Below are 12,756 nucleotides of genomic sequence, written 5' to 3' on the forward strand. Positions count from 1 at the left end.
TACTGTGCCAAAAATGCAATGTTCATACAGGTATATCTACAGATAAACAACACAAAGCTTCGAATGGAAGATTCCACTATAATGTGAATTCGGAAATTGTATTGGGTATATAGCTTTATATAAGCATACGAACATTTAAAACATCAAACACATTGAATTATTTACTGATATTTTTTTAGGTACTCTAAATGGAGGTTTAGGTAATACTCACTTGAATAAAGTTTTAACTTCAGTAGGTATTCCAGAGTTTACTTGGAATACATATAAAACTTATGAAAAAGAAATTGGGCAAATTGTAGAACAATACACCGAAGAGAGTTGTATGAAATCTGCATTAGAAGAAAGACGACTTACAATTCAAAATATTGATTTGATGATGAAATTACTGTGAGTTGAGATTATATTAGAACAATCTATACAAAGTGAATTTGTGTTGATATTATGAATGTTTGAAATAAATATTAGCTGTTCATGTGGAATAAAAAATGTATTTGAAGTTGAGAAACTCCTAAAAGTAGCTATCACACCGTAGTCTTGGCTTTCTATCGAAATACTGTATACTACATAATTATTAATCAGAGTATTTATTTTCTTTTAAATTGATATATTAATTAAAATCATTCATTGGAATCTTTGTTTTCTTTTAAAATAGGATTTTTATTCAAATCATGCATCGGAATTTTTATTTTTCTTTGAAATTGGGGTATTCACTAAAGTTAATCATGAGAGTCTTAATTTTGTTTTGGAATAAGATATTCAAGAAAATCAATAAACAGACAGGAATACTTCGACACTGCACTATTTACAATAAATGTTTTATTTATTGATCAGCTCATATAAGTATAAATATTTCAAAATTTATAACATCCACAGAAACCACTTATGTTGAATGTTTTGATAAAATTATTGAACAAGTGATTTCAATTACTATTATTTTTATTCTGATGAAAAAGAAAGTTTGATTTTTTGTATAATCTTTATTGTATAGTAATTATGTAATTTTAAAATTCGAACGAGATTTTCATTATCTATATATTTATGTATACTAAAAACAATTTCTATTACAAAAAATTAAATTATATAAATTATGATCTTTACATAACAATTATACAAAAATAATAAAATAAATAAATAAAACTGTTGTATTTTTCCCCCTTTCCAGACCTCCCCATTTAAGTTATGATTTTATCTTCCCTGGTACAAGTGAGACAGATGCGAAGAGTGGAAGGATTGGTAATGATATGATTGTCCGTATAGCTGGATCGTTTGATATGGGATGGTTTACAAGAGGTACTGGCAGAAGCTATGACAGCCTGTCAGGTACTGGCACCTTTATGGGCTATTTCAGTAAAAAAGTCATTGCTTATATCGTACTGAACCGTAAATGCAAAATGTGTGATGCTGGACATTCCACTAAGAATCATGATTGCAGACTTAATTTTGTGGGAAGTGCAAAGGCGATGGAACCTAAAGCTGCTATTTTACTTACTAAAGACAACCCTGTTTTGAATGCTTGCAATCTTGAAGTAGGAGTAATTATAGCCGACAATGATAGCAGTGCTATAGCTGCCGTGAGAAGTGTCACTAATCATGAAGTAGTAAAACAAGCAGATAAAAACCATACGAGTAAGGGAATCGTAAACGAATTATATAAAATTAAAAAGTCGCATAAAGAGCTAAGCGTTAATGCTATAAATTATTTACAAAAAAATTTTAATTACTGCATTTCACAGAATAAATGTGATATTGAAGCTATGACTAAAGCTATAGAAAATATACCTTATCACTGCTATAACATACATGATAACTGTGGTACATGGTGCAATTATCACAAGAATCCCGAAACTTATAAACATAAAGTTATTGGAGATGGTTTTCAAGATCCCATACTGTTAGAAGCTTTAAAAAGTATTTTCAATACTTTAGCTAGCAAATGTAGTCATTTTCTTGCTGGAGCATCGAGTAACCCAAATGAAAGTCTCAACTCAATGATTGTTAGTAAAGCACCAAAGACGAGGCAGTATGGCACGTCATCGTCAGGAAGTATTCGAGTAGCTTGTACTGTTAGCAAAAAAAATGAAGGAGAAAAATATATTGCAGACATTCGTACCAAATTCTCATTATCTCCTAATAAACACAACATAAAATATTGTGAAAAAGTGGATTTGCACACTAAAAAAAGATATTTAAAAGCACTATTACCAGAAAGTAAATTACGCCGTAGAGAATTAAAGCGAAGCAAGACTGATTTAAGGAATAAAATGGAATGCACTGAAGGAAAATTGTACGAAACTGACGTAGGCTTGCTTGGACCTTTGAATGATCAAATACGTGTCCCGATATTAAATGAAAATAAAGAACCTGTATTTGTAATATTTGACTTAGAGACTGGTGATTTTACGAAAAAATCAGATATTTTGCAGATTGCAGCGAAGTGCAATAATTTAGAATTTTCTGTGTACATAAAGCCAACGCAAAAAATTTCAGAGCAAGCGAGTGCAGTCCATGGTTTACGATTTACTGATGGAGTATTGAAACTTCATGAAAATCTCATAATCACTGTCACTTTATTTGAAGCCATTGTAGGATTCTTTGAGTTTCTTTGTCTTTTTGAAAGAAAGTGCATTCTAACAGCACATAATTGCGCATTTGATTATCCAAGAATTATGCAAGCAATCGAACAAGTTTTTATGAAAGAACATTTTAAAGCTATTATCGAAGGTTTTTGTGATACATTGCCAATTATTAGGAAAACTACAGGAAACAAAGGAAAAGGTTCAAATAAATTACAAAACTTAGCGATTAATATGCAAATTGATAATGCAAATGCACATGATGCTATTGCAGATGTCACAATGTTGGAGCAAGTTTTAATTAAATTAAATATATCGAATGACAAATTAAAAGAAAACTATTTGAGTTGGTCTGCGGCTGAAAATAAAATAACATTTGCGAAAAATTTACCGACTGCATTAAAAGATTTAAGCGCTTTGAAAGATTGTACTTCGGCTAGTATTAGAAAAAAAATGGTATCAGCTAATATAACATATCAAATGATTGTTGATGCGTATAATAAAAATAATTATGAAGGTTTATCGGAATTGTTAAGAAAAGATGAAAATAACAGGGTAAAGGTGACGAAAAGTAAAATTGTACTACAAAAATTGTTTAATTATTTAAATAAATAAATTAATGTATACAGTGTAAATCCAGATTTATAAGTATTTTTTGCGAAAATGTATAAGTATGTTCAAGAAAATTTAATTGTTATTGTTAAACCGGTTCTGTCTTTTAATAAACTAACTTTTAAAAAAAATTAATTTTTATTTTTTCTATTTCTGAAAATATTACTGCTGACTCTGTCTATGTTGTAACAATCGTATTGCATTTGAAATAGCGCGCGCTACCTAACTACCTTTGCGACGTTGCCACATTGTTTTAGTAAACGGTTCGGTACACATGTCATTGACGTAAATTTTGTTCTTCATATATTTATTTCTTATGTTATACTCTCCAAATACTTATTTTTAAGTACCCAAAATGTTCATTATTGATTTAACTCATATTCTGCAAAATTTTATTCAATCCTCAACCGTCAGTCTTCTACAATTATGTATTAAAGCAAAATGGACTGATTTATGAAAATTGAAATGTTTAAAACTTTTTTCTTAAGCTCCAAAGGTTCATCAAAATTTAACTGAATATTATTCTGCATAATATCTACCTATATACCAAGTTTCAACATTTTATGAACCGTCAATCATTTTTCAAGAGTACTCCCTTAAAACAAAGTTATATATAGGCATTATTTCATAGTTTGCAGTTTGATGCCAAACAGTGCCAAATGCTATAACAATTCTTGGAAATACCCTGTCATTGGAGAATGCAGATTAACAAAGGTTGTAAATGAAACAGAGAAGGATGAGGTTTAAACATATGCTAAACATCCAGGTATGGAAATCAATAACAAAATTCATGTTTAAATTTTTCTTTTCTTTAAACTCATATGGATTTCAACTGTCCGATAGGTTATATCATATATACAAACAATTTTCCATGAGACAATAAATCTTTCTTATTACTACGATTAAAGAAAAGCAGATAAATATTTTCTAATCGTTATTTAATATTCAATTATAATATAAAAAAGTATTAAAACCATATATTTACCTACGCTTCCCCAATCAGAATAGAAAGAAATTATTATTATTACCAAAAAAATTATTCAAATTTAATTTTTTATAAGAATAACATTGATTTTTATAATATAATATGTAATATATCTTTTGGTACTTAGTGAGATTTTATTTCAGATTGATTTACAATAACATGTTTATTGTGTCATTGTGCAGGGTTAAGCTGTAATATTTAATACAAGAAGTCAGAAATGATTCCAGTTTACCATAGAAAGAGCCATAATGCAAAGTTAATGTTGAGAGTTAAACCTAAGGAAAAGGTGGAGAAATTAAAAAATTAATTTGGAAGCCAATTTTTAATAGCGAAAGGCTTGCAGGTGATTTTGGGCATAAACCCTTTGAAATATATAAGTCAATTAAATCATAATTTTAATGATAACGTCATCTAGAAATGAAACAATGAAAAGAAGTCATCATATTAATATTTTCCATGCAATAGAATTTACAGTGAATAACTTTGCGAAACTGAAAGCAGTATATCCACAAAAGAGTGGCTTCCATTGTATAAATTGGTGTATTTCCTAGTTTATATTAATGAAAGGAAAATATAAATGGTACTAGTGTGCTGGAGAAAGTGCCATAATTCAAAGTTGATATTGACGGTAACAGCTAAGAAAATGATTGATAAATATGAGCTAATTTATAAGAAAATCCTTAAGAGTGAAGTGCTTGCAGGTGATTTTAGGCATACAACTTTGGAATTAGAAATCACATAGTTGATGAAAATTATAATAAATTTATGTAGATGTGTAAATATGAAAAGAATTCATGATTGCAATATTTTACATGTGATCAGGCATATGGTGAATAAAATTAGGAAACTGAAAGCTGTATATTTAATAAAGAGAGGCATCCATTGTATAAATTGGTGTATTTCCTAGTTTATACTAATGAAGGGAAAATATAAATGGCACTAGTGTGCTGGAGAAAGTGCCATAATTCAAAGTTGATGTTGAGGTTAACAGCTAAAAAAGTGATGGATAAATATGAGTTAATTTATAAGAAAATCCTTGAGAGTGAAGTGCCTGCAGGTGATTTTGGGCATACAACTTTGGAATTAGAAATAACATAGTTGATGAAAATTATAATAAAATCATGTAAATGTGTAAATATGAAAGGAATTCATAATTTCAATATTTCACATGTAATAGAACATACAGTGTGTAACTTCAAGAAACTGAAAGCAGTATACCTAAAAAACATAGAATTCCATTGCATTAACTGGTATATATTTTACAGTTTATATTAATGAAAAGAATATATAAATGTCACTAGTTTACCAGGGAAAGAGCCATAATGCAAAGATGATAGTGAGAGTAACACCTAAGAAAAAAGTGGATTTAAAGGTAAATTTAGAAACAAATTTTTGAAAGTGAAAGGCTTTAATGTGATATTGGATATATGATGTTGAAAATATAACTCAAACAGTCATTGAATCCTATGTTAAATGCCTCTAAAAGTGTAATTATGATAAGAACTCATCATTGTAATAATTTGTATTATATTTAATAGATTAATAAATTAATATCTCGAATTGAAGCTTTACATTATGGAACGATGAGAACATTGGAAAATGTTTTATTAGATTGAATTAGTTAAAAGAATTTTTAGTTTTAATTCCTATATTCTTACAAAACGTTATAAGATCCCACAAAAAACAAGCTTTGCTTGTAAAAAAAGGACGGCAAGTACATAAGTCGTATCTATTATGATTAATATATAGTAATATAAAATATTTTAATTAAAAAAAAGTAGTGAAATCCAAATGTTAGGCAAGTATAAATTTTTTCCATGGCGAAAATTGAAATTTAGAAAAAAGTAAATAGTAATACAAAAATTACTTGCCGGGCCCGTAATATTCATGTGTAAGTTGCTATCTTGCAATATAAGCATTGCTTCTCGTAAGTTAAAAATGTGGCTATTTAATACGATTGCATACAACGGGCCTGGCAAGTAATTTTTGTATTACTATTTACTTTTTTCTAAATTTCAATTTTCGCCATGGAAAAAATTTATACTTGCCTAACATTTGGATTTCACTACTTTTTTTTAATTACAATATTTTATATTACTATATATTAATCATAATAGATACGACTTATGTACTTGCCGTCCTTTTTTTACAAGCAAAGCTTGTTTTTTGTGGGATGGTCATTATACGTCTATCCCAGATGGCACAAACATTCTGTAGATATTCTATGAATATTCCGGAACCTTCTTTAAAGAATATTTCTAATTGACCGTTTATATAATATTCTAAGAATGTTTTTTTAGAATATTCTTAAAAAAAGATTCATAGAATAAACTTTTAAAAATATTTAAATTAGAACATTCAAACAAGAATATTCATAGAATGCTCCATTTTGAATATTTCTAGAACCTCCAGCAATAAACTTTAAGGAATATTCAAAAAAGAAGATTTCTATAATATTTTATCAATAATATTCATAGAACATTCGGATAGGCATATTCTAAGAACATCCTTCTACAAACTTTTAAAAATATTTAAATAAGAACATTCATAAAACATTCAATGAAGAATATTTGTAGAATGCTCCATTTTGAATATTCCTAGAACCTCCGGCAATAAACTTTAAGGAATATTCAAAAAAGAAGATTTCTATAATATTTTATCAATAATATTCATAGAACATTCGGATAGGCATATTCTAAGAACATCCTTTATAAAAAGATTGTTCTAGGAATATTCGTTTCCGAATATTCTCTAAATTTCTTTTCGGGAATATTCAGCGAATATTCTTTTACGAATGTTCTCAAAAAATTGTAATAGAATATTATAGGAATATTCATTCAAGATAATTCTTAGAATATCCATAGAACATTGTATAGTTGGTAGCGATCTAGCACCTGTTGCCATGTGCCATTCGATACAATTGCATTTGCGTCTTTAGCCGGTGTATAGTGGTTACTCCTCCGTGCGACTGGTTTTTGGAAACCACGTGCAACTTGGTTACTGGAAAGCTCCCACGTGCAAAGGTTATTGGAAATTGAAAGTGCAGTTTATCATCATCGAATTATCGTTATCATCGTTAAATAATGTTTACGTGGTAAGTAACCTCTGAAATATTGTTTTCAACAATTATAAGTGTTAACTTCTTCTTCTTTAACTGCATCAAATGTATGGATATTAATTATATCTTTTTTCCAGATTTCAAGTATCTTTAGCAGCTATTCATTAAGCTTGGTCATTAATTGGAAGGTTAAACAGCAGGTAATTTACAACTACATTGATTGATCAAGATATTTTATTCAGCACCAAGTAACCCACAGAGCACCAAAATACTTAAAGACATCTTTTAGGTGCCTTTCAATCAATTGGAAGACTAAAAGATGTCTATAAGACCACTTTTAGTCAAGTGTGCTGTATGGGAAGTGGTTTTAATTTATACTAAAATGCCTAAGAGCAAAAGTAAAAATTATTTTTATAGAAAGGTTAGGTCAGAAATTAGGTGTATATTAGACAGATGCAATATTAGTCAAAGTGTACCAAGTGCAGTGTTGTATGATGAAGTCAACGTACAAACTTTATGCCATGAAACAAGTAACTTTCAGCAGAGCGTAGCAGATTTATCAAATAGTAATATTTATAATATTAGTCAAAGTGTACCAAGTGCAGTGTTGTGTGATAAAGTTAGCGTACAAACTTTATACAATGAAACAAGTAGTACTGGGCAGAGCGTATCAACTTTAATGACATCTCATAACCTTAGCGTACCAGTTTGATGCCACAATAAAATGATTAATATTGGGCAAAGCGTACCAAGTTTATGCAATGAATCAAATAGCATTGGACAGAGTGCAACAGGTTTATCAAACAGTAATATTTTTAATTTTAGTCAAAGCGTACGAAGTGCAGTATTAAATAATAATCACAGCGTACCAAGTTTAAGCAATGAAACAAATAGTATTGGGCAGAGCGTATCAACTGAAATGACATCTCATAACCTTCGCTTACCAGTTTCATGCAACAATACAATGATTAACATTGGGCAAAGCGTACCAAGTTTATGCAATGAAATAAATAGCATTGGGGAGAGTTCAATAGGTTTATCAAATAATAATATTTCTGATGTTAGGCAAAGCGTACCAAGTGCAGTATTAAATAATAATCACAGCGTACCAAGTTTAAGCAATGAGACAAATAGTAATGGGCAGAGCGTATCAACTGAAATGACATCTCCTAACCTTCGCTTACCAGTTTCATGCAACAATACAATGATTAACATTGGGCAAAGCGTACCAAGTTTATGCAATGAAATAAATAGCATTGGGGAGAGTTCAATAGGTTTATCAAATAATAATATTTCTGATGTTACGCAAAGCATACCAAGTGCAGTGTTAAATAATAAGCATAGTGTACCAAGTTTAAGCAATGAAACAAATAGTATTGGGCAGAGCGTAGCAAATTTAATGACATCTCATAACCTTCGCTTACCAGTTTCATGCAACAATACAATGATTAACATTGGGCAAAGCGTACCAAGTTTTTACAATGAATCAAATAGCATTGGACAAAGTTCAACAGGTTTATCAAACAATGATATTTTTAATTTTAGTCAAAGCGTACCAAGTGCAGTATTAAATAATAATCACAGCGTACCAAGTTTAAGCAATGAAACAAATAGTATTGGGCAGAGCGTAGCAACTTTAATGACATCTCATAATCTTAGCGTACCAATTTCATGTAACAATACAATGACTAACATTGAGCAAGACGTGCCAGATAGCTATAATGATATGAATGAAATGTCCTTCGATAGAGAAGAAAGTGACAGCTCTAATAGTAACTCAGTTTTAGAAAACTTTACTTCTATTGATAAATTAAAAAGTTGGGCAGTACAGCATGGAACTACTCATATTGCTCTTAAGCATTTATTACAAAATTTACCAATGCTGACTAGTGATGATTTAAAAAATCTCCCTAAAGATCCCAGAACTTTCTTAGGTACAATTAGGTCTATTAGTGTAACTCGTATAAATTCTGGATATAGCTATTATGTTGGAATTCAGACTGCGTTAGAGCAACAATATAAAATTAATAATTCAAAACCTACAGGTCCAGTTGAAATAGGAATTAATATGGATGGTCTTCCATTAGCTAAAAGTTCATCGAGTCAATTATATCCTATTTTATTAATTAATTTTACATTAAAAAATAGTAATAATGTATGTCTTGCTGGTCTTTATCATGGATATGAAAAACCTTCAGATTTTAATGTTTTTTTAGAAGAATTTGTTAGAGATTCTACTGATCTTATAAATAATGGAATTACTTTATTTGAAGAAAAATATTCATTTAAAATAAAAATGTTTTTATTTGATGCTGTAGCTAAAGTCTAATATTCTTCAAATAAAAAGTGTTACAGGGTATAGTTCTTGCACTAAATGCACACAAGAAGGTGATTATATATCAGATAGAGTTTGCTTTCCAGATTTAAACTTTAATAAACGAACTCATACAGATTTTATAAATAAAACTGACTCTGATCATCATATAGGAACAACTATTTTAACAGCTATTCCTGGAATTAATATGATAGAAGATATACCTTTAGATAACATGCATATGATTTGTCTAGGTGTAGTGAAAAAGTTTTTAGTCTCAACGTGGTGTTTTGGTTCACCACCACATAAATTACCTGCAGCTCATATCAATAACATTTCAAGCAAATTAGAGAGTTTATCAAAGTATGTTCCTTCAGAATTTCCTCGTCGCACAAGATCTTTGAAAGAATCCAAAAGATGGAAAGCAACAGAATTCCGTCTATTTTTATTGTATGCTGGTCCTATAGTTTTAAAAGATGTCTTAAGTAATGATAAATTTAATCATTTTATTACACTGCATGTAGCTATCAGTATACTAATAAGCGAACATTTTCATACATTTTACATTGATTATGCAAATGATTTACTAAAGCATTTTGTAGGGAATACTAATATATTATATGGATCTCATTTTTTAATACACAATGTTCACAATTTATTACATTTGGTAGACGATGTTAGAAAATTTGGTAAATTAGACAACTTCAGTAACTTTCAAAGTGAAAATTATTTGCAAATGATAAAGAAATTAGTTAGAAAACATGGAGATGTTTTAGCACAGGTTGTTAGAAGACTTAACGAGTATTATTTAAATAGTATTAATGAGAGTTGCAATTCTCTGAAAGAATGTAAGTTTTCACAGGAGCATACGCATGGGATTTTAATCGATGCTTGTACTGGTTCACAGTATAAATCAGTTCAATTTCCAAAAGGCTTTAAACTTTCATTGTCCCTTCGAGATTCATGTTGTATACTAAATAACGGTGCAATTGTAGATATTAAAAATTTTGCATTTAATGTAGAATTAAATGAATATGTAATGAACACCTTTTTGTTTTGTAAAACTTTATTATTTAATAAGCAAGAATAATGTTAAAAGTACAAAAGAACATTTCTTGGTTCTAACCGTTACAACCTTCTACCTTTTTAAACGACTCAGCCATTAACTTAAAACTATACTAGAACATAAAATACATAAGACGCAGATTCTTGTTGTGCGCCGCCAAGCGACAGAAAACTAAAACAACCAAAATGTTCAGTCACTTTTATTGTTATTTTCTAACACCCTTCCTCAATAAAAGCAATATTCAAAAATTTTTTTTTTATTCATAATCTAAATCTTTCTTTTGCTCTAAGTTTAACATCAAACATAATTTTTCAAAAATAGTACGATTTAACCCTTTAGTACATATGTCAGCGGTTTGGTTTTCAGATGGCACATAACATATATTCACTTCATTCGTATTTACCTTTTCTCTAACAAAATGATACTTCAAATCAATATGTTTCAAACGTTTATGGTGCTCTGGATTTTTGGCTACGCAGATTGCTGATTGATTGTCTACTAACATATTTACATTGCTGTATTCAAGATTTATTTCTTTTAACATATTTCTTATCCAACACCCCTCGGCAACTCCTTTGGCCAGTGCCACGTACTCTGCTTCGGTGGTAGATAACGATACGCATTGTTGCTTATTTGAACACCATGAGACTGTACAACCATACAATTTGGCAATATAACCTGATGTTGATTTTCGGTCATTGGTATCTCCTCCCCAATCAGCGTCAGTATAACATACAATAGTTTTGCTTTCATACGTCTTATAAACTAGCTTCATATCCAATGTACCTTTCAAATATCGTAATAATCTTTTCAATGCCTTCCAAAGACTTTCACTTGCATATTGCTGATATCTACTTAAGTAACTTATTGTATAGCATATATCAGGACGTGTCCCTATCATAACATACATCAAACTGCCTATAAGTTGTCTGCATTTAATGATTAACTCTGTATTAGCCGAATTTTCTTTTGATAATTTGAGCCCTTGATCTATTGGTGTAGCACTCGGCTTACAGTTATCCATTTGATATTTTTGCAGTATTTGCTGCACATAGTCTTTTTGGTCTAACTCAATCGAGTTCTTTGTTTCCTTTACTGTAATTCCTAAATATTTTGAAACTTTCCCCAAGTCTTTCATTTTAAAACTTTTACATAGAGCTCGTTTCAGTTTATCTATTTCGTTTTGACTATAGCATATTATAATTAAATCATCCACATATAAAAGAACATAAAATTTACCATCCTTATAATACAAGCAATAGTCTGATTTACTCCTTTTGAACCCTTCCTTAATCATAAAATCATTAAATTTTACATTCCATGTTTTTGGTGACTTCTTTAACCCATACAAAGACTTATTAAGTTTCAGTATCTTTCCGTTACCTTCCAGACCTTCTGGAGTTTTAATAAATGTTTCTTCTTCAATATCACCATTTAAGAACGCACTTTTAACATCCATTTGATTCATTATCAGTTTATATTTTTGTACTACAGCTAGTAGGATTCTAAATGTAGGTAGCTTTGCCACTGGTGCAAAGATCTCTGAATGGCTCAAATAGTCTTTCTGTTGAAATCCTTTCGCCACTAATCTGGCTTTAAATAACACTTTATTATTTTCAATATTTTTTGTTCGAAATACCCATTTTGTTTCTATAGCTATTTTATTTGGGGGTAAATCCGCTTTTTGCCAGGTATTATTTTCTTTTAACATCCTTAATTCTTCATCTATTGCATCTTTCCACTCTTTAGAGTTAACACTTTCCATGGCATCCTTAAAGGAGTTAGGTTCTTTTTCAATTGCTACTAGCCCCATTTCATAATTTTCAAACCATCCTGGCTTTTTCGTTTTCCTATTACTTCTTCTATTACTTGTTATTTCTTTCTCATTTGTCTCAGATTCTGTTTCATCATCATCTATAGTATCAAAAAATGCATCGCTTCCATCTTCACTTGAACTTACTTCTTCGTTTTCACTGCTATATTTTTCTGCATTTTTATCTTCATTATCTTTAGTATCTGATTCTTCAATTTCTTTATTTCTCCACGTTACACTCTCTTTCTCTAAATTTATTTTATTTTGTTTTATACTCTCAGTAACAAAAATCACATCCCTGAAAGTATCTACCTTTTTAGTACCAGGGAACCAAA

At 29.7% G+C, this 12,756-nt stretch overlaps 1 protein-coding gene across 1 annotated transcript; it reads left to right on the forward strand.

The window, feature by feature from the left end:
- Positions 1-1,271: 1,271 nt before the first annotated feature.
- On the forward strand, positions 1,272-3,188 carry LOC136774956 (uncharacterized). Its single transcript, XM_066729430.1, has one exon. The coding sequence runs from the start codon at positions 1,272-1,274 to the stop codon at positions 3,186-3,188; it is 1,917 nt and encodes a 638-aa protein (XP_066585527.1).
- Positions 3,189-12,756: the final 9,568 nt, after the last annotated feature.

The sequence above is a fragment of the Prorops nasuta genome, unplaced genomic scaffold (assembly GCF_024137725.1).
Source record: "Prorops nasuta isolate Cenicafe-Biocafe unplaced genomic scaffold, Cenicafe_Pnas_1.2 PNAS00007, whole genome shotgun sequence".
Taxonomy (NCBI): Eukaryota; Metazoa; Arthropoda; class Insecta; order Hymenoptera; family Bethylidae; genus Prorops; species Prorops nasuta.

Excerpts from the sequence above, each read along its gene's own strand:
- LOC136774956 (XM_066729430.1), top strand. The coding sequence starts at position 1,272 with ATGGGATGGTTTACAAGAGGTACTGGCAGAAGCTATGACAGCCTGTCA.